We start from the raw sequence: 27,221 nt of genomic DNA, 5'->3' as shown, positions 1-27,221 counted from the left end.
CCCCAGTGGGGTAATGGGGTGCTGTTCCTTGTCACAGAAAGGCATCAGCCAGGGGCTAAGGCTGAGGTCGTAGGTCAATGATGAGTCAGAGGGCTGGACGAGGTAGGGGCATGAAAGGGAGGCCCCCAACGGACTAGGCGAATGTGGTTCCACCAAATTCCCACCTCCTCACCCTCCCAGGGTCTGAGGGGACCCTGCTCTCCAACCTCCAACCCCTTCCCCGGGCCTGCGGGCCCGCAGTAGTCAGTGCCTATCCCGCCTGCCCCCAGCGAATGCGTCGCAGTCAAGACAGCGCAGGGGCCTGGGTTGCCGGGCGCTGCGCAGGCCCGCTTTCCGCTTTATTGGCAGAGTCCAGGCGCGCCCGGCGGCCGTGGCGCTCGCGCGAGGCGTTCGGGCCGCGGGCCTGGCCCGGCATGCACGCCCCTGGCCCTCCCGGGCTCCTCTCTGGCCCGGGGCTCACAGCAGTTCCGGGGCCCCGAGGCCTGGGGGGGCGGCGGGGGCGAGGTCGGGGTACACCAAGAAGCCGGAGAAGGTGATGTACTTGCCGTGGTTGCTGTAGGCGCCGTAGCCGTCGTGGTCGTGGCTGAGCAACCAGACGGCGTCGCCGCGCCGCAGGGCCAGCATCACGCTCTGGCTCTGCATCTCGCGGCGCCGCGACGCGCCGTCGTCGTAAATCATGGCCTGCACCTCGTCGCGGTTCTTCATCAGCTTCACCGACAGCGTCTTACGCGGCAGCTTGCCCAGCGTGAAGGAGAAGAAGTAGGCGCCGGGCAGGCGGCAGCGGAACACGCCGGCCGCCGCGTCGAAGTCGCCGCCAATGTTGACGAGCTCGGTGTCGAAGGCTAGCGGCCGGTGCCGCGGCCCGGACCCCGCGTCCGAGCCCACCAGGCTGCGCGTGCGCGCCGCCGAGAATGCCGAGCGCGGCTCGGGGGGCGCGGGCGGCCCGCGCGCAGGCGCGTCGGCGTCGGCGTCGGCGTAGACCAGGTAGCCGCTGAAGGTGGCGCCGGGCGCGCCCAGCGCGTACTGCGGGGCGCCATGCAGCCGCAGCCAAACTGTGTCGCCGTAGTCGAGCTGCAGCATGGCGCTCTGGCTGGCGGCGCGCCGTGCGCTGGGCCGCCTCTGCTCGTCGAAGGCCAGCGCCTGCACCTCGTCGTGGTTCCGCACCAGCATCACCGACAGGCTCTTGTGCGGGGCCTTGCCAGCCGTGAAGGAGAAGAAGTAGGCGCCGGGCACGCGGCAGCGGAATTGGCCCGTGGCCGCGTCGAAGTCGCTCCCGATGTTCACGTACACCTTGTCGAAGGTCACCGCCATCTCCGACGCGCCCTGCAGGGGAGTGGTGCGTGCCGCCGAGAAGGCCGAGCGCAGCTCTGAGGAGCCCGGGCCGGGGACCGGGCCCAGGGCCCAGCAGGCCGCTGGGCCCAGCAGGCCTAGCAGAAGCGGCAGCATGGAGCCTGGGAAGGAGACAGAGGGGCGGGAGAGGAGGGTTGGCAGGGGCGGCCTCCAAACGTTAGGCTCTCCACCTCTCCACCGGGAGACAAGGGTTCTCTTCCCAGCCCTTCCCTAGACCCACAAGTAGGTTTCAATTTTCCTACATCCTTGCACTAGCTCAGTGCTTCTCAAACTCTAGCGAGCGTCACTGTCACCTGGAGGGCGTGTTCAAACATACATAGCTGGGCCCCATCCCCAGAGTTCGTTCAGTAGGTTCTGCGATGGGCCTGAGAATTTGCATTTGTTTGTTTGTTTTGAGATGGAGTCTCGCTCTTGTCACCCAGGCTGGAGTGTAATGGCTCACTGCAACCTCTGCCTCCCCGGTTCAAGCGATTCTCCTGCCTCAGCCTCCCAAGTAGTGAGAATTTGCTTTTTTTTTTTTTTTTTTTTTTTTGTGGAGACGGAGTCTCACTCTGTGAACCAGGCTGGAGTGCAGTGGCATGATCTCGTCTCACTGCAACCTCCACCCCCCGGGTTCAAGCAGTTCTCCTGACTCAGCCACCCCAGTAGCTGGGACTACAGGCGTGCACCACCATGCCCTGCTAACTTCTTCTGTATTTGGGTAGAAAACGGGGTTTCACCGTGTTGCCCAGGCTGGTCTCGAACTCCTGAGCTTAGGCAGTCCGCCCACCTGGGCCTCCCAAAGTGTCGGGATTACAGGCATGAGCCACCATGCCTGGCTAAGAATTTGTATTTCTAATATGTTTCTGGATGATGCTGATGCTGCTGATCCAAGGACCACATGCTGAGAACTACTGGATTAAGCTAGGAGTCTCCAAACCTCTGTGTGTGTGTGCATACCCACACACTGAAACCTCCCCCCGCTTTTTTTTTTTTTTTTTTTTGAGACAGAGTCTCGCCCTGTCACCAAGGCTGGAGTGCAATTGCCTGATCTCAGCTTGCTGCAACCTCCGCCTCCCAGGTTCAAGCAATTTTCCTGCCTTAGCCTCCTGAGTAGCTAAGATTACAGATACCATCATGCCCAGCTAATTTTTTGTATCTTTAGTAGAGATGGGGTTTCACCACGTTGGCCAGGCTGGTCTTGAACTGACCTCAAGTGATCCACCTGCCTCAACCTCCCAAAGTGCTGGGATTACAGGCGTGAGCCATCATGCCAGGCCTTGAAACCACCCCTCCCCCCGCCTTTTTTTTTCTGAGACAGAGTCTGGCTCTGTTGACAGGCTGGAGTGCAGTGGCTCAATCTCGGCTCACTGCAACCTCCGCCTTACGGGTTCAAGCGATTCTCCTGGCTCAACCTCCCAAAGTAGCTGGGACTACAGGCATGCACCACCACGCCCGGCTAATTTTTGTATTTTTAGGAGAGACGGGGTTTCACCATGTTGGCCAGGATGATCTCAATCTCTTGACTTTGTGATCCGCCTGCCTCAGCCTCCCAAAGTGATGGGATTACAGGCTTGAGCCACCGCGCCCGGCCCGAAACCCCTTTCTTAAGTGAAAGCTTGCACACAGACCAGGAGAAACGCTCTGGTTGAAGAAGCCTACAGCCCTGTCTGCTTGGCTCGCCCCTACACCTCCTGTTTGACACCCAGGGGCCCTGGTAACCCGGGGGATTCAGGGGGGTCTCTGAGTTCCCCTCAGTTCCAGTTGGCTGCATTTTCCTGTGGTTATTTTATGGTCCTTGGTCTGCTACTCACGCAGGCACTGGCTTTCTGTGTCAATGCTCTGCATGACCATTACTGTTTAAGACCTATCTGAGCAGGAAAGGAAATCGCTGCTCCCTGACCCCTTTCCTGGCCTCACCAGGGGCCCTTCCTGCAAAGAGGAGGCGAGAACAGTTGGGCTTTGAGGTAGCTTCCTCCCCCGTGAAATCAGAGTAAAAGAGAAGGTGACTCCTTTCTCTTTGCTTGGAGGCTGGTTACTCAGGGGAAGGAGTGGCGAGCCAGGGGCTACCAGGGATGGACAGGGAGAGCAACAATTCCAGCAGGGCTTTGGCAAGGCTGTGAAGTCAGCAGCTTTGTTCCTTGGGAGTGACGGATTGGAGAGGACAGCCAGCCAGATCTGGGTTCAGGTCCTGGCTCTACCACTCACACTGTGAAACCCTGGGCAGGTACCCTAACTTCTCTGGGCATGGCTTCCTCCATGTAAATGGGGAGGAGACCTCACACACAGGCTTGCGGTGGGGGTGCTCTGAGATAGGTGTGAACATGGTTTGTCAATGGCAGTGCTGAGGGGTGCAGATGCTTCTGTTGGTTGCCCTGACAAAAGTGATCTGGTCCAGTTCTTGATGTAAGGGTTTAGGGACTCAGTCACTCCTACCCCTGGGAGCTTGGTGAAGGCACTGCTTGACTCAAAGGAGTCACTGTCTGATGTAGGGATTCCATCCTGCTTCCTAGTAGGGCATGCACTTTGGGGCTTGAATACCCAAAGGCCCTGATGTGGAAACAAAACAGGAAAGAAATGAGCTGGAGACAGCCTGGGATGTGGGCTGCTTTAGAAAATACCCTGTAAGTATGTGTAGCTCTGTGTCAGGGCCCTGCTGAAAGGGGTTGCCACGTGTAGATGTGCAGAACATCCTAGCTAGAATCTAGCTCACACTCCACATGTTAGAGCAGCACCTGGGATAAAGTATGCCACCTTCTCATTCTCATAATAAAGACCCCAAGTTGCTAGCCCAACTGAATGCTGTCTGCTTCCAGAGGAGGTGCCTTTTCTAATTCTCACAAAGGTGTCCTATGGGTTAGTGATACCCTTGGTTAGGACAGGGAGGAGGGAAGGGGCCATCCACGGTGGTGAAAATGGCACCTCACAAGTGTCCAGTACATTCCCTTTTACAAATTTCTTTTAGGCACATGGTCTCGGCAAACCTGCAAGACAGGTGGGCCCTCTCCCATTTTATAGATGAGAAAGCTGAGGCCCAACAAGGGAAAGCATTTTGGCCCAAGGTCACCCATGAAGCACTGAGATATTTTGACTCAAATTCCGTATGCCTTCCTCTCTGTCACTCTTCCCTCCTAGACACAGGTATGTCCAGCCAATTTGTCCTCTGCCTCAGTTTACCTTTTTGCAAAACTAGGAGAGATCAGGGGAATGAGTCTTGGGATCCAGGATGAGGAAGACAGAAAGAAAGCAAAACCAAACAAAAGCAAGCAAACGCATTCTCTAGTGTTTTGTCTTCTGGGAGCATGGGGAACAGCTCAGCTTTTCCTGACACCGCTGCTTTCCTAGTGGGTCATGCCCCAGAAGAAGCTGCCCAGCAACCTCCCGACCAAGGTTGGTGCACCCCACCAGTGCCAAGGGTCTTCCTGTGTGCCCAGTACCCAGCCTCCATTTCACCCACACTGTCCAATTCCCAGATCCCTGGGTCCTCATCCTTCCCTGAACCCCCTTCCCTGAGCAGGTCAGAGGTGTGGGAGGGTGTGTCAGGTGGGTGTCATAGCTCCAGGGAAGGAAATGGCTGTTACTGGCTCTGTCCAGGTGGGGCTCAAAATAGTCATCTTCAAAGAGAAAAACTGGAACACAGAACTGGGCAGACCCAGAGCCCCGGAGCCAAGGCGGGAGGTGCAGGCTGAGGTGCTTGCAGAGCTCCCCCTTGCCCCGCCACTCACCAGTTAACCCTTCCCTCAAGCCCTGCCAGAGCCCCCTCCCCAACCTACCTTGAAAGCCCCTCATCCTTCCAAGAAGTCCCACTTTCACAGAAGCCAATTAATCCTTATTTTTAAAAAACAAAAACCAGAAAGAGGTATCCCAATCCCTCTCCCCCGAGACCTTCCCTCCATGCATCCATCCCTTCGGAATGAAAGCCCTTGTGCCTGTTTCACGAAAAGGCTCCCAGGTCCTCCTTTCAAGAAAAAAGGACCCAATTTCCCCGCGCCTCCCCAGCCCCCGTTTCCAGTAAAGGGGAAACCTCGGCTCCCCGCCTTTCCTGAGCTGACCTCACCTGGCTGGGGGCAGCGGTCGGGTCGGGTTCGGTCCGAGCCCGCGATCCGGCTGCGGGCTGCGGGCTTCGGGCTGCGGGCGCCGGGCTGCGCACTGACCGCCCGCGCTGCGGCGGGGGCGGCGGGGGCTCCGGCTGCTTCTCCCGGCTCTGAGGCGGCGGCGGACAGGGTGCTGGGGCCCCGGGCCGGGCGTGGGGAGGCGTGAGGGAAAGGGAAGGTCAGCCAGAGAGGGAGCCGAGCGAGCAGAGAGGCGGGAGGAGAGGCGGAGGAGAGGCGGGAGGGGGAGAGGAGGGGAGTAGGGGGAGAGGGAGGGGCGAGCTGCGGGGCCTAGGGGCTCCGCACGGAGCCTGCGCCGAGCACTGGACCCTTCCTCATCTGTGACCTCCTTAGAGCTTCGTCCTCTGGGTCTAGACAGCAGGCATCATTAATCTGAGCAGTTGGGGAAACTGAGGCCAGAGGCAGCGGCCAACGCGGGGTGGCCCAGAGTGCTCTGCAGTCCAGCTTCCTTCCTGGTGTGGGGTGAGAGGGCTAGAGCTGGACTCAGAGACTGGACTAGCCTTTGGGCTGTAAGGACAGTGGAAGGTGAGATTTTGGCTGGGACAGATGTCCAAGCTGAGTGGCCTTGGGGGAGGGGTCTGAAGGAAAAGAAGGATAAATGGGTCAATGCTGCCAGTAAAGGAAGAGCTGAAAATAACCTAGTTTTTCCTCCTCACCTCCAAATCGGAAAATGCCCACCATCCATTAGGAAACAGGGAGAAGGCAGTCTGCGTCCCCCTGGGAGAGGGGCAGTAAGAAGAGTCCTTGGGGCAGAATGGAATTTTCTGCTGGAAAGGTTGCTCCTGCAAGAAGGAACAGGGTTGAGAAGGGCAATAGGTGGGCAAGAAAGGCCTCTGGAGAGGGAAACTGACACCCTGCCTCGCTGGGGCCGGGCTAGCAGGAGTCCAGCAGGGCACCCGGGCTGGGAACAGCGGTCTTCCCACAGTAACACTCACCAGAGGCACTAGTGCTGGCATCTACTGTGGACTTCGAGCCCACGGGGTGGGGGGCTCAGACTCCCTTTCTCTAGGCTGCTGTTCTCTCCCATGATGACTGTAGAGGTGATGACACTGCCTGGCACTCAGTAGATGTTGACTGAGTGGATGACTTTCGAAGAGCTCGACTCTCAGCAGCCAAGAGCTGGTGCCCTCTGCCTGGCCCTGGTTGACTCCGGAGCCATAGGCTCTAATCCTGCCTCTGCCGCAGGTCTGCTCTGTGGTCCCTGAGAGGCCTGAACCCCTGCGGACCCCCGTCCTCTGGAGCTTTCCTTTTGGAGCTCTCAAAGTTACCCAAACCCAGTTAATTTATTTGTCTCTAGGAAGATGTTGGTAGAGGTGATTGGCTCCGCTTCAAGTGTGTTAGGTGAATGATGGAATGAATTAACAAATATGTGCCTGAATAGAAAGGAATGAATGGAGGTGTTTCAGGCTGAATAATGAGGGTATTTGTTGACAGAGGGTGAAGCACCCGTCTAGCCCTTGTCAGATCACAACTGTCTCCTTCACCAGCTTGAAAAGCTTTGGCCACAGGACTGTGGGGAGGACAAGAGGCAGGGTAAGGGTGGGATGAGCCACGCAGGGATGTCGAAGGAGAGCTGGGGGATGTCGAAGGAGAGCTGGGGGAGGCCAAAAGCCAACCTGTGGTCCTTCTTAGGGCCATGGGCCCCTTCTGGACCAGAAGAGTGGGGCTGTTCTCCTGAGGGCGTGATTCCAATGGTGGGAGGGGAGGAGAGGGGAGAAGGTATGTTATAGGATAGTATAATCCCAGTTGAGGTTCAGTTCAGGCTGGGATTTGACACTCCCTGGGTTCACAAGAGTTCTAACCAGAGAAGTCAGGGTTGAGGTAGAGATAGGTGGCTGGGGCAGATGACATCAGGATTTGCATCAGGTGACTGGGATAGGGAGGAATCCACTGGGAAAGGGATATAGAGAAAGATGATGCCATGAGCTGGTAGGTGTAAGGCAGATGGTTGGGCTCCAGAATGGGAGTTAAGAAGAGGTGGCAGCAGGATCCAGAGAAAAGCCCTAGGCTGGTTATAGTTCCTGCTCCCTCCTTTCTTGTTTTGCAGCCACAATTTTATTTATTTTTGAGACAAGGTCTTGATGTGTCACCTGGGCTGGAGTGCAGTGGTATGATCTTGGCTCACTGCAGCTTTGACCTTGCGGGCTCAAGTGACTCTCCCACCTCAGCCTCCCAGGTAGCTGGGACTACAGGTGCAGGCCACCATGCCTGGATAATTTTTTAAAAAATTTTTTGTAGAGATGAGGTCTCACTCCATTGCCCAGGCTGGTCTTAAACAACAATTATTTTATTTATTTTTAAATTAAGATGGGTATGTCTGGGCGTGGTGGCTCACGCCTGTAATATTAGCACTTTGGGAGGCCAAGGTGGGAAGATCCCTTGAGCTCAGAAGTTTGAGACCAGCTTGGGCAACAGAGTGAGACCCCATCTCTTTCTCTTTTTCTTTTTCGAGACAGACTCTCACTCTGTTGCCCAGGCTGGAGTGCAATGCTGCGATCTCAGCTCACTGCAACCTCCACCTCCCGGGTTCAAGCGATTCTCCTGCCTCAGCCTCCTGAGTAGCTGGGATTACAGGGGTACGCCAGCACACCTGGCTAATATTTTGTATTTTTAGTAGACATGGGGTTTCACCATGTTGGTCAGGCTAGTCTTGAACTCCTGACCTCGTGATCTGCCTGCCTTGGCCTCCCAAAGTGCTGGGATTGTAGGTGTGAGCCACCACGCCCAGCTGACCCCATCACTTTAAAAAAATAATAAAGTTAAAAAAATAACATTCAAATATATATAAATTGAGATGGGCTTTTTTTTTTTCTTGAGATGGAGTTTCGCTCTTGTTGCCCAGGCTGGAGTGCAATGGAGCGATCTTGGCTCACTGCAAGCCCCCCTCCCGGGTTCAAGTGATTTTCCTGCCTCAGCTTCATGAGTAGCTGGGATTACAGGCGTGTGCCACCACACTCGGCTAATTTTGTATTTTTAGTAGAGGTGGGAGTTTCTCTATGTTGGTCAGGCTGTTCTCAAACTCCTGACCTCGGGTGATCTGCCCGCCTCGGCCTCCCAAAATGCTGGGATTTCAGGCGTGCCCGGTTGAGATAGGTTCTTACTCTGTCACCCAGGCTGGAGTGCAGTGGCACGATCTTGGCTCACTGCAGCCTGGGCTCAAGTGATCCTCCCCCCTTAGCCTGCCACCACGTGGCAGCTAATAGACAACAATAATTTTTATATATTTTTGTTTTTATTTTTTGAGACGGAATTTTGCTCGTTACCCAGGCTGGAGTGCAATGGTGCGATCTCGGCTCACTGCAACCTCCGCCTCCTGGGTTCAAGCAATTCTCCTGCCTCAGCTTCCTGAGTAGCTGGGATTACAGGCATGTGCCACCACATTTTTGTATTTTTAGTAGAGACGGGTTGGCCAGGCTGGTCTTGAACTCCTGACTTCAAGTAATCCACCTGCCTTAGCCTCCCAAAATGCTGGGATTACAGGCGTGAGCCACCGCACCTGGCCGACAACAATAATTTTAATAGCAGGTTCCTTTCCCTGAGTGTAGTAGATGCTGTCAATGCCCCACCCACACCTCCAGGCCTACCAGGAGGGCACCCACAGATAGTTCCTGACCAGGCCCCTGCTTCTTGTGTCCCTCCTGAGGGCATTTTCAGCTATGGGAGTGAGTGTGGGGCAGGCCCAAAGGGCTGTGGAGTTAATACCCCCAGAGCAACCCCAGCCAATTGTCCAGAGTTCGGGGTAAATACCCCAGCTTTCTGGTCCCTCTGTGGGAGCATTCCACATCCCAATTCCAGGTCTGTTTCAGACTCAGAGAGAGACTCCAGCCGAGCTCAGTTCTCCACGGTGAAAACCCGCTGGTGTCTGTGCGCTTTATTCTGTTTCCTCTCTTTGTCTCATTTTCCTGCTCGCTCACCCTCCTTCTTGGGATCACAACTCTCTCCTTCACCAGCTTGAAAAGCTTGGGCCACAGGACTATGGGGAGGACAGGAGGCATGGTAAGGGTGGAATGAGCCACACAGGGATGTCGCAGGAGAGCTGGGGAAGGCTGGAAGCCAACCTAGGGCAGCCACAACCCTTCTTAGGGCCATGCGTCCCTTCTGGATCAGACAAGTTAATGCAGGAGTAGGATTTAAACCCAGGTCTATCTGGCTCCCAAACCCAGTCCTTAACCACTATACTCTGCAGCCTCCCTTTCTCTGATTCTCTCTCAGCATTTTTTTTTTTGGGAGGGGGGGACAAGAGTCTTACTCTGTCGTCCAGGCTGGAGTGCAGTGGCGTGATCTCAGCTCACTGCAACCTCTGCCTTCTGGGTTCAAGCGATTCTCCTGCCTCAGCCTCCTGAGTAGCTGGGACTACAGGTGTGCACCACCATACCCAGCTAATTTTTTTGTATTTTTGGTAGAGACAGGGTTTCACTATGTTGGCCAGGATGGTCTCGATCTCCTGACCTCGTGATCCGCCTGCCTTGGCCTCCCAAAGTGCTGGGATTACAGGCGTGAGCCACCGTGCCCGGCCCGAAGAGGCTCTTTCTAAATAATGGTGAGGATTTTGACAGGGTGAGTTGGAGTGGAGATGGAGGAGTGAGGGGGTGGAATCCAGTCAAAGATAAGAATGTGAGCCAAGGTGAGGAGGTGGCATAGGTGGAGCTTAGGGAAGGAAATGTACCAGACTTGGTTGTGGAGAAGAGTTTGTGATGGGAAGTTATGGCAGGTAAGGAGTGTGGGGCTTAACTACTGAGCTAACGAGCTTTTACCTTACAGTAGAGGAGAAGAAGGTGTGCTCAAAGCTGTATTTTAAGAAGATTACTCTGCAGATTGAAAGGCAGGAGAAAGACGACGAGGGGAGAGGCAGGCAGATGGGTGAGAAAATACTGAAAGTGTCCAGATGAAAGTAAACTATCCAGGGGCAATGAGAAGGGAAGAGACAGATGGGAGAGGTACTGAGAAGAGAGATTCAGAGACTGACAGAGTGAGCACACAGCTCACAATTTAATTAGCTTCCTGCTTTGCCAGTGGATTACAGGGAATTAGCAAAGCTCACAGTCCAGGGACCTTGCTGGGAGTTGAGGGGAAGTTAATGAGAAAGACAACAACATGCCCCGGGGAGAAATGAAAGAGGAGGAATGTTAGCCAAGCAGAGATGCCAGCAGGAGAAACATACGTCTGGGCGCTGAGTCCTTGCCTTTCTCGGAGATTTCAGCCCTCCAGGGGAGCCAACTTTAGGGCTCCTGGTCACGCTCCTGCCCCACTGCTCTTGGTTCCAATTCCTCTGAGCACTTGGTAAGTGACCCCGGAGAGGGGAAGCTGGGAGTGCTTGCGAAGACCAAGTTCCCAACTCTCCCCTGGCCTTTTTCCCAGCAGGACTCTAAGATCCCAACACTGGCCTTCCTAGAAGGCAGAAGTGAATCCCCTGGGCCCCTTCTGCAGATGGACCAGGAGGTGACCTGCTCATGACCTGACGTGGCAAATTACATTTTCAAATGTGACTGTGTCATCTCCTATCCCATGTGCTCTTCTTACAATGTGACCTTGCCAGTCCTCATGCAAAGGATGAGTTACGTTACGTCATTGAAAGGTGATGCCACTGCTGCTTGGATCTCTCTCTTGAAACCCTCATCCCTGGAGCCTAGCCATCAGGCTGTGAGGAAGCCTAGGTCACATGGAAAGGCCACGTGTAAATATTGTGGCCAACAGCCCTAGTCAGGACCAGCTACATCATTTGCAGAGTCCAGTGCAAAATGAAATTGTGGAGGGGCCGAGCGCGGTGGCTTATGCCTTTAATCCCAGCACTTTGGGAGGCCAAGGCAGGCAGATCACTTGAGGCCAGGAGTTTGAGACCAGCCTGGCCAACATGGCGAAACCCCGTCTCTAAAGTAAATACAAAAAATGGCCAGGCATGGTGGCTCACGCCTGTAATCCCAGCACTTTGGGAGGCCAAAGTGGGCGGATCACCTAAGGTCAGGAGTTCGAGACCAGCCCGACCAACATAGTGAAACCCTGTCTCTACTAAAAATACAAAGATTAGCCAGGTGTGGCGGTGCGTGCCTGTAATCCCAGCTACTCGGGAGGCTGAGGCAGGAGAATCGCTTGAACCCGGGAGGCAGAGGTTGCAGTGAGCCGAGATCATACCACTGCACTCCAGCCTGGGCAACAGAGCAAGACTCCATCCAAAAAAAAAAAAAAAAAAAAAATTAGCCAGGTGTGACGGCACACACCTGTGGTCCCAGCTACTCAGGAGGCTGGGGCATGAGGATTGCTTGAATCTGCGAGGCAGAGGTTGCAGCAAGCCGACATCGTGCCACTGCTCTCCAGACTAGGCGACAGCGTGAGACCCTGTCTCAAAAAAAAAAAAAAAAAAAAAAGAAAAAAGAAAATGTGGAGCCTACTGTTCTAAGAATTTAGAGCTTTAAACCAAGCACAGGGCTCTTCCAAGTGTGGCACCTTGCTCAGCCATACAAGCTGTGGGGCCACGAAGCTGGCCTGGCCCCAGCTGAGGTACCAGCATCACTGCCAGTGACATGGATGTGCGGAAGCCTTTAAGAGGACACCAGGCATGGCCTCTGTCTGACTGCAACTGTGTGAGTGGCCCTGAATGAAAACTGCCTAGCTGAACCTAGTGCTCCACCAGACCTGCAAGGAATAAAGATGATTGTTGCTGGGTTTGCTGTTGGTATTTGTTTTGAGACGGAATCTCACTGTGTCACCCAGGCTGGAGTGCAGTGGCGCAATCTCAGCTCACTGCAACCTCTGCCTCCCGGGTTCAAGCGATTCTCTTGCCTCAGCCTCCCGAGTAGCTGGGATTACAGGTGCCCGCCACCACACCCAGCTAACTTTTTTTGTATTTTTAGTAGAGACGGGGTTTCATCATATTGACCAGGCTGGTCTTAAACTCCTGACTTCAAGTGATCTACCAGCCTCGGCCTCCCAAAGTGCTGGGATTACAGGTGTGAGCCACCACCCTCAGCTGATTGTTGCTGTTTTAAACCAGTAAGTTTTGGGTTACTGTAGCAACAGAGAGTTGGAACACTGGGGTAACCAGACCTGGTCAAAACTGGCTGAAGATGCAGGACAGCCACCAAGTTTCTCCCCATACCCAGGCTCATTCCCTGAACTGTTGTTGCAGGTTCTCCTTGACCCATGTTAGCAGAAGACATAGGAGGCACAAATAACTCCAGACTGTCAGGAGACCCAAATCCTATGTCTGGCTATAGAATGCTACACATTGACACCAAGATCTGCACATCTTTGGGGGCAGAAGTCAGCTTTTCAGTTGGAGAGGGTGGAGAAAAAACCCACTGTTCTGTGAGTGGAAACAGTGGTAGCATTGGCCCTGGCAGGAGACGGTGTTTGGGTCTCTATGGCCTGCAGGAAGGGAGAAAAGGAAGGCTGTGTCCTGCCAAGATGAGTTGAGAGACAGAAGCCCTGTGGCTCCTGTGGCTTTTTTTCTTTTCTTTCTTTTCTTTTTTTTTTATTTGAGACGGAGTCTTGCTCTGTCGCCCAGGCTGGAGTGCAGTGACGCGATCTCGGCTCACTGCAACCTCTGCGTCCCGGGTTCAAGCAATTCTCCTGCCTCAGCCTCCCGAGTAGCTGGGACTACAGGCGCCCACCACCATGCCCGGCTAATTTTTGTATTTTTTTAGTAAAGGCGGGGTTTCACCAGCTTGGCCCGACTGGTCTCGAACTACTGACCTCTTGATCCACCTGTCTTGGCCTCCCAAAGTGTTCACCCACCTCGGCCTCCCAAAGTGCTGGGATTACAGGCAAGAGCCACCTTGTCCAGCCAGCTTTTTTTTACTTTCTTTTTTTTTTTTTTTTTTTTGAGACAGGGTCTCACTTTGTTGCCCAGGCCTGCCTTGAACACCTAGGCTCACACAGTCCTCCTGCCTCAGCCTCCCAAGGAGCTGGGATTATAGGTGCCTGCCATTATGTCTGGTCACATTCTGATTCTGACTGGTGAGGGGTTGTGTTGAATTGCTTTGTGTTCACCCCGGTATAGAGCCAGCTAGAGTGTAGGTCAGATGAGTCCTGAGTGACTGGCGAGACAGCTTGAATGTAAACATCATCTACAACCCAGTTGAGTAACTGCTGGAGGAGGAGGGAAGGGGGCAGGGAGAGGCATATAGCAATTTATCACTGTCCCCTCAGTTTTTAAAAGAGTAGGCAGAAACACAAACCAGAAGGTGCGAGAGGATCACTTGAGCCAGTAGGTGGAGGCTGCAGTGAGCCGAGATGGCACTCCTGCACTCCATTCCTTGTGGGCGGGTGGAAATTAGGAAGAGAAACTAATTCTAAGTGTAGGGATGCAGCTAGGCTTGATCAGAGAGGTAACACCTAAACGAAGCAGTGAAGGCTGCACTGGACTTTGACAGGTAACAATAGACTGAAGAGCATTCTGGAAGAAAGGAGCAGGGAGCAGGAGGTAACACTCTTAGGCAATTCAGAATCATGGTGAAGAGTAGTGGCTGGCATCAGACTGCCTTGGTTTGAATCCCAGCTTCTTCATTATTTGTGTGACCTCAGTTTCCCCACCTATGAAATGGGGATAATAAAAGTATGCCTCATTGCTGCAAGGATTAAAGACGTTTAGCACAGAGTCTAGTATACTGTGAGCACTCAGTATGTGTTGGCTGTTACTACTGTTTGGTGTGTTTGAAAATCGAATAATAATATTGGTGTGGCTGCAGTATGGAATATGTAGGTACTGATGGGAGACAGGTCCAGAAAAATGTGGTTGAATCCAATCATGAAGGACTTTTTATTTATTTTTATTTTTTGAGACAGAGTTTCACCTTGTCGCCCAGGCTGGAGTGCAGTGGTGCGATCTCAGCTCACTGCAACCTCTGCCTCCTGGGTTCAAGTGATTCTCCTGCCTCAGCCTCCTGAGTAGCTGGGATTACAAGCATGTGCCACCATGCCCAGCTAATTTTGTATTTTTAGTAGAGACGGAGTTTCTCCATGTTGATCAGGCTGGTCTTGAACTCCCCACCTCAGGTGATCTGCCCGCCTTGGCCTCCCAAAGTGCTGGGATTATAGGTGTGAGCCACTGCACCGGCCTCATGAAGGATTTCAAATGCCAGGCTATGCCATCCAGACTTTATTCTGGAAGCCAGTGGATGCCAATGCCAATCCTGTCAGACCAAACTTATTTCATAAGTATTGTGGGCTGGGCGTGGTGGCTCATGTCTGTCATCCCAACACATTGGGAGCCCTAGGGTGGTGGGAGGATTACTTGAGGCCAGGAGTTCGAGACCAGCCTTGGCAACATGGTGAGAACCCCATCTCCACACAAAAAAAGAAAAAAAAATTAGCTGGGCTTAGTCTCACACACCCATAGTTCCAGCTACTCAGGAGGCTGAAGTGGGAGGATGGCTTGAGCCCAGGAGGTTGAAGCTGCAGTGAGCCGTGATGGCACCACTGCACTCCAGTCTGGGTGACAGACCAAGACCCTCTCTCTCAAAAAAAAAAGAAAGAAAGAAAGAAAAAAGGGAAAAAAAGAAAATTATAATAACGTGCCATTATTATTATTTTTACCTCTCAAACTGTCAAAGATCAATGAGGTTTATAATACATTCCACTGGTGAGATGCACGGAAACAGACATTCATACATTTTTAGGAGGAGGGTAAAATGACACAACTGGGCAGTATCTACCAAGTGAAAAAATGTGCGTGCCCTTTAAGTCAGTGATTTTACTTCTTGAACAGACGTTTTTCAGATACATGCCCACATATTTTTTTTTTTTTTTTTTTTTTTTGAGACGGAGTCTTGCTCTGCCGCCCAGGCTGGAGTACAGTGGCCGGATCTCAGCTCACTGCAAGCTCCGCCTCCCGGGTTCACGCCATTCTCCTGCCTCAGCCTCCCGAGTAGCTGGGACTACAGGCGCCTGCCACCTCGCCCGGCTAGTTTTTTGTATTTTTAGTAGAGACGGGGTTTCACCGTGTTAGCCAGGATGGTCTCGATCTCCTGACCTCGTGATCCGCCCATCTCGGCCTCCCAAAGTGCTGGGATTACAGGCTTGAGCCACCGCGCCCGGCCCATGCCCACATATTGGGAATTACATGTTACTCATTTTAGCATGGCTAGTAATAGCAAACAGTTTATAATAGCAATGCCATGTTATTTACTGCAGCATTGTTTGTAATAGCAAAATACTGGAAATAATCTACATGTCCAGCAAAAGGACCAATAAATTATGATACATATATACAGTAGAATACGATGCATCCCTACAAAACAATGAGGAATCATTTTGTATACTGATATGAAATAATCGCTAAGATATGCTGTTAAGTGAAATAAAAAAGAAGGTGCACAATATACCACCATTTATGTGAAAAAAGAGAAAGCATGCATTTGCTTATGTGTGCTTGGAACGAATACCTCTGAGGGGATCTATTAGAAACCATTAACAGCAGTTGCCTCACAGAAGGGGAATGGCTATGAGAAAAATATGGGAGACATTTTTCACTGTTTCACCCCTTTGTACCTAACATAACAAGAGATGGGGAGAGCCACTATGTTTTTAAGCAGCTGCTCCATTCCTGCCGGGTTCTATTCAACCTGAGATCAGCTGCAAGCCCGCAGCCTTTTTCTCAGGCACCTCTGGCAAACCAAACTTCCTAGATCCTATGCTTATGCAGCTGACTTTTTTTTTTTTTTAATCTAAATGCAGGTCTCTCCATTTACTCTTTTAAATTTCATCCTGCTGGTTCCAGCCCACTGTTTCAAGTTATTTTAGAATCTTGACTCTGAAATACTAGCTTTTCATCCCAACAGTGGTGCCTTCTGCAAATGTGGTGAGTGTGGTGGGCACGACCACTACTAGGCTGACCAGGGTCTAGGAGCACAGAACTAGACATACCTCCTCAGCAAGCTCTGCAGCAATCCGATAACCAGCTGGGGTGAAGGAGCACAGCGGTTACATGAATCCACCCGACTGGGCAGTCTCTGAGATCGATATTTTCCTACTTGTCTCTTCAATCATCAGACAGTGTTTAACTGGAAACAAGGAACACTATGTATGATCCAAGGAATTTTCCTAATGGCCTTCTGAGTAAATAAGTAACAAATTATTGTTGACATTTTTATTATTTTAACCATTATCTTGTTCTTTGTGAAGATACCACTTGTTTTTCTAGATGTTCTCAAATCCATGGTTTAATGTTATATTCTAGAACAGATTTTGAGGGAATTCACCTTAAATGTGCCCAGGATCTCCCTTTTCTTCCTTTTTGTCAGGATATTTGCAGCCATCCAGGACCGCGGCCCCTGTCCTTTTCGCCGCAGCTTTCATAGCCACATTGGCAAAGGTCCCTGGATCTTATCTGCAAAGGTCTCTCGTCACCTTGGGATTTGCAGCACATTTTGATTGGCTAGGTGGTTAGGTTTTCTCTTAGCTTTCCTTCTATTTGGGGTTGTTGTCCTCTAACCCGTGTTTTGCTGAACTCTTCCCAGTCTGGAAGTGCTTTTCCTCACGGGAGAAAGAAGAAAATCCGGGTTGACTATTCTGCTTTCTCTGAAAACTGCCAACCTGACATCTTCATTCCCAGGTGGAACCCTGTCTCCTCCTTTTTCCTCTTGCTTGAACATAACCAGCAATATCTTTTATTGTCTGCACCTTTTCCAAGTCTCAGTTTATCACGAACTTCGCCTTCCCTTCTATCTCTTGTACCCCACTTTTTAAATTTTGAACTTATTAGAGAGCACTCTACAGAGCCACACTGGTGTCTTTGGCTCTCCTTTTCTCTGCACAGGGATTTTCTGCAAATGGGATAGCCTAATTTATCTCAGAGCTTCCTATCCCTCTTGTGCCATATTGCCATCTTGCCTTTAAACTTAGAATCATAACTTTTTTCTAATTTTTCAAATCATTTTTCTGGGATTATTTCTTTATCCAATCATCCATTCATCCCATGCCCATATGCCCACATGCCCTTCCTTCCAAATCCAGCTTTCTTTCTCCTTTGGTTCCTGTCTCATCAACAGCACCAGGGGAGTCTTCCCCGTCAGAAGCAAGGTTGGGGGAGCAGCTCCCTGGCAGCTTTTTCTTCCAGCTGAGAGGAAACTGTCATTGATGAATGGGAAGAGTTTATCAGCCGCTCAGCGACTAGCTGGGTGAGACTGTAGTTACCAGGACAGGGCAGTCCCCAGCTCGGTGCCTGCCGCTCTCAGAGCACGTCAGGCAGTCAGATGTGTGCTTCCCCGGGGACACGACTTCCAAGCGCTCATGTAGCAGTCTCACCCTCACATCTGGTTCCCTCCAAATGGGCAGTGTGCTGTGGTGTAAAGCTTGCAGGATTTGGACTCCAATACACCCAGGTTTGCATTCTAGCGAGTCACTTAAATCTCTTTGACCTTTCATTTCTCTCACTTAAAAAGTGTGGCTATTATCAGGCTCACGGGGTGATTGAGATGATGTATGTATGTACCTGCCATGGAAGGTTTCAAACACAGCAGCTTCTGTGCTCAGCTTAGCTTCATGGAGTCTCATGTGTCACATGTTCTGGGTGAACTGTTGTTTTCTTTCCCTTTCTATTAAAGCTGTTTCTTTTGGACAGGGTGTAATGTATGTCTTTGCCCAGTGAACCTCCCTTTGATGAGCCATGCATCCCACTAGAAAACAGATCAGCTCTGAGAAGAGCGGGGAGGGGGGAAACAGAACAGTCCAGCTGAATGTATGGGGTTCTTCTGGGGCTGACTCTGGACCTCCACCCCTTCAGATGGGCCTGTGACTCAGGCCTGGCTAGCATCTCCCAGACACACCAAATGCTTCACAGATGGGTGTGTGTTTCAAGCCAGAGTCCTCCTGGGATTTTTGCTGGAGCTCTCCAAAGAGATTTTGCTCTTTCTCTGGAATTACAAGTTCTAAGAAGCCATGTGAGTGGAGCTGCCAGTTGGCATCTTGTTGCCATGTGGAGAGTCCATCGGAGAGGGAAGCCAGCCGAGGGGTGGGAAGACTGAATCCCGACGCCCTTGTTTGAACCCCTGGATTCACCACTAGCCCTTTTTATTACTTGGGCCAATGAATTCCTTTTCTTAATGTAGCCAGTTTGAGTTGGGCTTCTGAGCATCTAACTGTTGAGCATACAATGTTGATCCTTTCATTATTATAATAAAACCACGAGTTCCCTCCTCTCATTAATATTCATACTTAACTCTTTGTTAAAATCTCTGCTCTGATCATTATGCAGAAAAATACTGGCACTCAATGCATGTGCGTGCCATATTAGAAACTGCAGACTTGCAGACCCGTGTGAGGATCCTGGCTTTGATATTTACCACCAGTCTTGGGCAAATCAGTGAACCCTTCTGAGTTTCACTTTTCCACCACTAAAATGGGAGCAGTATTTAGCTTATATGGCTGTTTTATGGGTTGGAGCTAATGGTGACATGGGCAGGGCACATGGTGAGCCATCACTAAATATTATTAGGTGGTAAGAACATTTATGTTCCCTCCGTAGCTTTGACTCTGACTATGATGAATCTGTGTAATTCCCACACTTTGTTCCATGTCACATCTCTTAGCTACCGTGGTATCCAGGCTTATGGTGGCTTTGACCAAGAAGAGGATAAGAACTTGCAGGCTTTGAGAAAAGATGGGAGATGAGGAGGTGGACAGAAATTTCAAAGTTCGACTGGGGGAGATGGAATTAGTCTTGTTTAAAACACTTGTGACTGCAGAACTTTACACCCACTTTCTATTTATAAATAGCCCTGTCTCTCAGCTCAGCTCCTCCTGCACAAGGCTTCAGTGGAAGATAACAGACACAGAGAGCAGCTGCCAGTGCGGCACAAATGTGCAGAGCAGAGGCTGTTGGGGAACTGGGGCTGCATGTGGGCTCAGGGGCGGAAGGATTAAAGACACTAGGTCAAGAAATCTTGGCTGGGTGCAGTGGCTCACGCCTGTAATCCCAGTTACTTGGGAGGCTGAGGCAGGAGAATCACTTGAACTTGGGGGGCGGAGGTTGCGGTGACCTGAGATAACACCATTGCACTCCATCCGGGGCAACAAGAGCGAAACTCTGTCTCAGAAAAAGAAAAAAAGAAAAGAAAAAAAGAAAAAGAAAACGAAAAAAAATCTTAAGGAGGCCGGGCACGGTGGCTTACGCTTGTAATCCCAGCACTTTGGGAGGCCGAGGTGGGTGGATCATCTGACGTCAGGAGTTCGAGACCAGCCTGGCCAACACGATGAAACCCTGTCTCTACTAAAAATACAAAGACTGGCCGGGTACGGTGGCTCACGCCTGTAATCCCAACACTTTGGGAGGCCGAGGCGGGCGGATCACCTGAGGTCAGGAGTTTGAGACCAGCCTGGGCAACATAGTGAAACCCCGTCTCTACTAAAAATAAAAAAAATTAGCCGGGTGTGGTGGCAGGTACCTGTGATCCCAGCTACTCGGGAGGCTGAGGCAGGAGAATCGCTTGAACCCGGGAGGTGGAGGTTGCAATGAGCCAAGATTGTGCCACTGTACTCCAGCCTGGGCGACAGAGTGAGACTCTGTCTCAAAACAAAACAAACAAAAAAAAATTAGCCAGGCGTGGTGGCGCATGCCTGTAATCCCAGCTCCTAGGGAGGCTGAGGCAGGAGAATCGCTTGAACCCAGGAGACGGAGGTTGCAGTGAGTTGGGATCGCGCCACTGCACTCCAGCCTGGGTGACACAGCGAGACTCTGTCTCCAAAAAAAAAAGAAAGAAAGAAAAAAGAAATCTTAAGAAACCTGGGTCAAAAAGCAGAATTTTATCCTCTGCCAAAAGCCTGTGTAGGTAGAGGAGAGTCGTGGCTATCCTTTGTACCCTGGTGAAAGTTGGTAGAACTCCAGCTTTATCTACTGCCTACTGCCTTGAGCTGGCAGCAGGAAGACGAGATAGAGGCTGCGGCAACAGCTGAGCAGAGATGATGCCTAAAGGCGACGGGAAGGAAGGGGAGATGACAAATTCAGAGGCGTTTCTGAGAATCCAGCAGTGACTTTCTAGAAGCAGAGGGAGGGGTAGAGAGGACTCAAACTCATCTCCAGGGTTTCTAGCTTGGGGAATAGGCATAATGCTGTGTTTATAATAGAATTTAGAGTGCAAGTACACCACAGGCTTGGGAAGAGGGCTTGAGATGTAACTCAGTTTGGGGATCCTGAGAGACATTCAGTGGATACAGCTAGGAGGCAGCTGACTTTATTTAACACACATCTGTGGAGTCTCTACCATGTGCCAGTCCCTGTTCTAGGTGCTCATCATATGGCAGAGATCCAGCTTTGAAGAAGGGTTAGGACAGTAAGAGATGCAATTCCACTTGCCCCCAAATGCTTCAGCCTTTACTAACGCCGTAACTTTGCCCATATTATTGTCTAGACTTGGAAAGTAGCCCCTCCCGTCTAATTCTTAAAATTCTAATAACTATCACATACCAAATATTTATGCCAGACATGGTACTACATTTAATACTCTAGGCTGGGTGGGGTGGCTCATACCTGTAATCCCAGCACTTTGGGAGGCCGAGGCGGGCGGATCACCTATCAGGAGTTTGAGACCAGCCTGGGCAACATGGTGAAACCCCGTCTCTACTAAAAATACAAAAGTTAGCCGGGCATGGTGGTGTGTGCCTGTAGTCCCAGCTACTCAGGAGGCTGAGGCAGAATCGCTTGAACCCAGGAGGCAGAGGTTGCAGTGAGCTGAGATGGAGCCACTTCACTCCAGCCTGGGCGAAAGGGCAAAACTCCGTCTCAAAAAAAAACAAAAAAAGAAAACTATAATTTAGAGTATTACTTTGCATTCTAGACATGAGGAGCCTGAGGCTTAAAATGACCAACTTTCCCAAGGTCTCGCAGCTGGTGACAGAGCTAGAAATTGCTGCCATCCCATCGTCCTGCTGCCCAGGATCCCCACTATCCTGACAAAGCCACAATCAGTGCCACTTCTTCATGAAGTCTCTGATTTCCCCAAATGGATGTAAGCTTTCCCTCTGTGGATCCCATGGTGCTTAGTTCCAGTTTCTCATGATGTATCCTGCTTTGTATAACCATCACCAGAGCGCTAAAAGAGCTTCAATGAATACCCTCTTTCAGGGCACCAGGCCTCACTGTTGTACATATGGTTTCACTTAATCCTTCAACACTCCTAGAGTTTTATGTTCTTGTCATTCTGCCTCCCTCTCAGTGAACAGTAAGCACCAAGAAGGACAGGGAGATTTATTACAGGCCTTTGCATCCTCTGCTGCCCCTCGCACAGAACTCTGCCCAAGCTACTCACTTAATGACTGACAGTTGCATTTATAAACTCTAAATGTGAGCCCCTCAGGGGGAGGAAAGGCACGAGATACTGAATTCCAGCAAGAGGTGAGCAGTCTGAGGTGAAGCATGGTTCTGTTGTTTCCATCTTCACCCTCTATCTTGTTTCCAGCCAAAGGACACTCTCACCAGTCTGATGCCAGGAGGGCAGGGCCCCGGCTAGACGGCCAGCCAGGGTAGGTGCAATGCTGGCTTGTCCTTATCCAACCTCTGGCTCTTCATGCTACTCTATGTGGAAATAAAAGCAATACCTAATAGGTTTTCCATGGAAATGTGGCACTGCCAGGGAAGAGTCCATTCTCTTAGCTGCCTTAGCCAGGCAGAGGCTGGTGTTACAAAATTTCCTCTTACCCACGTGTCATCTTGGAGACTTGGAGAGAGGACAAGATTTGTTTCCTTATTTGCTGCCTCTCAGGAAGCTGCTGAGTCCTGAATAACACCTGCAGGTCACGCTGGTTTCTCTTCCTCTTCTTCCACTCTCTCAAGTAACAACCTCTAACTGTATTGTGGTATGGTACTGATCGGAACCTACTTAAAAACATTCTTTTTCAGAGTTGCAATAAGATGGTTCCAGAACAATTATGGTTTTCATGCAAAATCTGCTTAGTCCCAGACAAGAGATTTGGTGCCCAGAGTACAGAGGACTCTACTTAGACCAAGGCAAGATGGGCTCTTTGTAGTTCCATCTTACGACCACAAGACACTGGCGCCCAGAACACTTAACTCAAGCACTGGAAGGGGCCTCCCTAGGACCTCTCTCTAGATAGCAAATGTATGGGGAAGCTGTCATATGGGGAAGGTTGGATAGAAGGAAAACTTTCACTCACTTTAGAAAATTAATCCTCATTCTTAGCCAAGATAGTCTCCTGAAAAGAAGCTATTTTTTGGCCAGGCGTAGTGGCTTACACCAATCATCCCAGCACTCTGGGAGGCTGAGGTAGGCAGATGGCTTGAGTCCAGGAGTTCCAGACCAGCTTGGGCAACAATATAGCAAAACCTTGTCTCTACTAAAAATACAAAAAAAAAAAAAAAAAAAAAATTAGCCAGGTGTGGTGGTACACGCTTGTAATCCCAGCTACTTGGGAGGCTGAGGTGGGAGAATCATCTGAGCTTGGGAATTGGAGGCTGCAGTGAGCTGAGATTGTACCACTACACTCCAGTCCAGCCTGGGCAACCAGAGTGAGACCCCGTCTCAAAAAAAAAAAAAAAAAAAAAAAGGCAGCAGCAGCTAATTTTTGGTTGGTGGTAAAAGCAACTTCCCTTCCAGGGCAAAAATCAGAGTGCGAGATTCTGACGCCTTTCAATTTTAAAGAGAAAAATAAGATGAGAGATGAATAGAAGGGGGAAAATATAAAATGAGATGTCACATGTGACTTTCTTTTTCCCTTGAGGCAAGATCTTGCTCTGTCACCCAGGCTGGAGTACAGTGGCACGATGATAGCTCACTGCAGCCTCAAACTCCTGGGTGCAGGTGATTCTCTGGCCCCAGCCTCCCAAATAGCTGGGACTACAGATGTGTGCCACCATGCCTGGCTAATTTTTTTATTTTTTATTTTTAGTAGAGACAGGATCTCATTATGTTGTTTAGGCTGGTCTCAAACTCCAGAACTCAAGTGATCCTCCCACCTTAGCCTCCCAAAATGCTGGGATTGGCTGGGCACAGTGTTTTTGAGACTGTCTCAAAAACAAACAAAACAAAACAAAAAACCACAAAATGCTGGGATTACAGGCATAAGCTACTGCACCCAGTACTTGTGACTTCTTTAGGTAAGCCTAAACAGAGCTCTGAAAAGGAGGTAAGACAAATATCTTTGTCTGTATTTAAAAAAACAAAAACCTCAAAATAGAAACTACCATGCCCCTTGGGAGGCAGCCTGAATGAACCCATCCAATCTGCAAGGATGTTTTAGAAGCACCCAGTAGAGGTGCTGACACATAGATCAGTTTCAAGAAATATTGCCAGTCAAATGTACTAGGAGTTCTAGTACACTGAACTAATGGTGCCTCTAGGAAGATTTCTTCTCTAGGAAGAAATCCTTGCCATACAGTACTTAGCTTTTCATCTACATAAACCATCATAATAGTCTAGAAAAGTAATGGTGATCATTTCTATTTTCAGTTGTTTCAGCTATTTATAATTCTGCAGAGGCAAGATCTGTCTTTCCTTATTTAAGACCATTCTACTCTGTTGGGAGGCTTGTTCACTGCTTTGACTACAAATGCAGGCCCACTTTCCTCAGATGGATGGTTTACATAACATTTGGTTTGGCTGGGCACGGTGGCTCACGCCTGTAATCACAGCACTTTGGGCAGCCCAGGAGGATCATTTGAGGTCAGGAGTTCAAGACCAGCCTAGCCAACATGGTGAAACCCCATCTCTACTAAAAATACAAAAAAATGAGCCATGGGTGGTGGCATGCGCCTGTAATCCCAGCTACTCGGGAGACTGAGGCACGAGAATCATCTGAACCCAGGAGGGGGAGGTTGCAGTGAGCAGAGATCGGCCACTGAACTCCAGCCTGGGTGACAGAATGAGACCTTGTCTCAAAAACAAACAAACAAAAAACACAATGTGGTTTACTGGCTACAATTTTAGCACTTTATAGCCTTCATGAAAGAATAAAAATGCCTCAGCTGGCTTCATGTTCTGGAAGAATTATTAAGGAAAAAAAAAAAAAAAACTTGGAATTTGATAGGCCCTGGTTTGAATTCAGCCCTGAAAATTCCTGGCTATATGATTTTGAGTGAGTTGCTTAATTAGAGTCTCACTTAAAACGAGGATGCCGATCCCACCAAAAAATCATGAAAATTAGAACTTCTACAACAGGCTTGGCAGTCACTACTAGCCAATCTGTTCTCCTGTCTTGCTCCCTTACCTGCCACAGCACCTTAAACTGACCATCTTCAATTACTACTACTTGACCAGCTAGTTTTTTTTTTTTGAGATGGAGTTTTGTCTGTCACCCAGGCTGGAGTGCAATGGCACCATTTCTGCCCACTGCAATCTCTGCCTCCCGGGTTCAGGCAATTCTCCTGCCTCAGCCTCTTTTCTTTTTTTTTCCTTTGAGACCGAGTCTTGCTCTGTTGTCCAGGCTGGAGTGCACTGCCACAATCTTGGCTCACTGCAACCTCCATCTCCTGGGTTTCAGCGATTTTCCTGCTTCAGTCTCCTAAGTAGCCGGAATTACAGGCGTGCACCTCCATACCTAGCTAACTTTTGTAATTTTAGTAGAGATGGGGTTTCACCATGTTAGCCAGGCTGGTTTTGAACTTCTGGCCTCACATGATCTGCCCACCTCGGCCTCCCAAAGTGCTGGGATTACAGGTGTGAGCCACCACGCCCAGCCTTTTATTTTAATATACATTTTAAAGGCTAAGTGAAGCAGTGGAAGGGGAGAAAGGAAAAAAAAAATCTGTAACTGGTTGTGATCGACTCGTTGCAAATACTGCTGCACTTAAATGAGCCATGACCCCACCAGTTTTTCTATAAAGCCCACTGAGGCTTTTTCTTTTTTTTTTTTTTTTTTTTTTTAAAGATAGTTTCACTCTTGTTGACCAGGCAGGAGTGCAGTGGGGCAATCTCGGCTTACTGCAACCTCCACCTTCCGGTTTCAAGGGATTCTTCTGCCTCAGCCTCCTGAGTAGCTGGGATTACAGGCGCCCACCACCACGCCTCGCTAATTTTTGTATTTTTTTTTTTTTTTTAGTAGAGACGGGATTTCACCATGTTGGTCAGGCTGGTCTCAAACTCCTGATCTCGTGATCCACCTGCCTCAGCCTCCCAAAATGCTGGGATTACTAAGGTTGCTTTTTTACCGTAGTATTTTTATAATGATCCCCCAAAGTTCCAGGAAACACACGCTTTATTCATAAGATGGAGTTTCACTCTTGTTGCCTAGGCTGGAGTGCAATGGCGCGATCTCAGCTCACCACAACCTCTGCCTCCTGGGTTCAAGCGATTCTAATGCCTCAGCCTCCTGAGTAGCTGGGATTACAGACATGTGCCACCATGCCCAGCTAATTTTCCTCCCTTTCTTTTATTTTTTTAAATAGAGACAGGGGCCAGGCGCAGTGGCTCACACCTGTTATCACAGCACTTTGGGAGGCCGAGGCGGGCAGATCACATGAGGTCAGGAGTTTGAGACCAGCCTGACCAACATGGTGAAACCCTGTCTCTACTAAAAATACAAAATTAGCCGGGTGTGATGGCGCATGCTTGTAATCCCAGCTACTCAGGAGGCCGAGGCTAGAGAATTGTCTGAACCTGGGAGGCGGAGGTTGCAGTGAGCCAAGATGGTGCCATTGCACTCCAGTCTGGATGACAGAGCAAAACTCCGTCTAAAAATAAAAAATAAAGAGACAGGGTTTCACCATGTTGCCCAGGCTGGTCTTGAGCTCCTGGACTCAAGTGATCCACTGCCCCCAGCCCACCCCACACTCTTAAGTCAAGGTTTCAATGGTCATCATATACTCTAGAGGAACAGTTTGTGGCAACTTAGCTTGGTACCACCAAGGAAAAGCAGTTTCACAAGTGGCTTACTAAAGAACCCCTACTTTTTTTTTTTTAAAGAGACAGTCTCACTCTGTTGCCCAGTGGCACAATCTTGGCTCACTGCAACCTGCAGCTCCCAGGTTCAAGCGATTCTCCTGCCTCAGCCTCCTGAGTAGCTGGAACTACAGGTGTGTGCCACTATGCCTAATTGTTTTGTATTTTTAGTAGATATATTGGTCAAGCTTGTCTTGAACTCTTGGCCTCAAGTGATCCGCCTGCCTCAGTCTCCCAAAGTGTTAGGATTACAGGTATGGGCCATCACAACCAGCCGAAGTTCATGTTATTTACCAAGTTAATTATTTCTTGCATCTGTTTCTTTTTTCTTTTTTTTTTTTTTGAGATGGAGTTTCGCTCTTGTGGCCCAGGCTGGAGTGCAATGGCGTGATCTCGGCTCACCGCAACCTCCGCCTCCCCGGTTTCAAGAGATTCTCCTGCCTCAGCCTCCCGCATAGCTGGGATTACAGGCATGCGCCACCATGTCCCGCTAATTTTGTATTTTTAGTAGAGACAGGGGTTTTTCCATGTTGGTCAGGCTGGTCTCGAACTCCTGACCTCAGGTGAACCGCCTGCCTCGGCCTCACAAAGTGCTGTGACTGCAGGCGTGAGCCATCGTGCCTGGGCGCATGTTTCTTAATAGCACCTACCTGCATTTCCTAGCCCCTGAATATCTTTAGACTTTTATGCTAATAGCTTATAGTAAGATATTATGGAGGATCACAGGTATAAGACTCTGACTAGGCCTCTAGCTTGGATGCAGCAAGGCTGAAACAGCTGGACTAGTATTTTGAGCAATGCTACGCCTTGAAGAAATTTCTCAGCCACCCAACTTGCACAGGCAAAACTGAAGCCTTGGCATCCTCTGGTGGTAGCCTGGTTATCAGAGTCAGACATGCTTCTCAACTATGAATAGGCAAGCATGAAAGTTCACAGAAGCCACAGGATAAACATGGCA

General features: G+C 50.3%; 1 protein-coding gene across 3 annotated transcripts; it reads right to left on the bottom strand.

Moving 5' to 3' along the window:
* Window positions 1-299: 299 nt before the first annotated feature.
* Window positions 300-19,415, bottom strand: C1QTNF4 (C1q and TNF related 4). Of its 3 annotated transcripts, XM_017948402.3 has the most exons (4): window positions 16,637-19,415; window positions 16,302-16,438; window positions 5,387-6,223; window positions 300-1,451 (listed from the first exon to the last, which is right to left on the bottom strand). In XM_017948402.3, the coding sequence occupies exon 4, from the start codon at window positions 1,444-1,446 to the stop codon at window positions 457-459; it is 990 nt and encodes a 329-aa protein (XP_017803891.1). In that variant the 5' UTR covers window positions 1,447-1,451; window positions 5,387-6,223; window positions 16,302-16,438; window positions 16,637-19,415; the 3' UTR covers window positions 300-456. The 3 variants fall into 3 exon arrangements, 2 of the variants coding, with proteins under 2 accessions (XP_017803891.1, XP_003909966.1); XM_003909917.5 differs by lacking the exons at window positions 16,302-16,438; window positions 16,637-19,415 and adding an exon at window positions 6,377-7,579; XR_001894773.3 differs by lacking the exons at window positions 300-1,451; window positions 5,387-6,223 and adding an exon at window positions 8,859-9,414 and having other exon boundaries at window positions 16,302-19,415.
* Window positions 19,416-27,221: the final 7,806 nt, after the last annotated feature.

This window comes from Papio anubis, chromosome 12, assembly GCF_008728515.1.
Source record: "Papio anubis isolate 15944 chromosome 12, Panubis1.0, whole genome shotgun sequence".
NCBI classification, from domain to species: domain Eukaryota; kingdom Metazoa; phylum Chordata; class Mammalia; order Primates; family Cercopithecidae; genus Papio; species Papio anubis.
The sequence above is the reverse complement of the archived record's forward strand: the minus strand, read 5'-3'. Positions and strand labels throughout refer to the sequence as shown.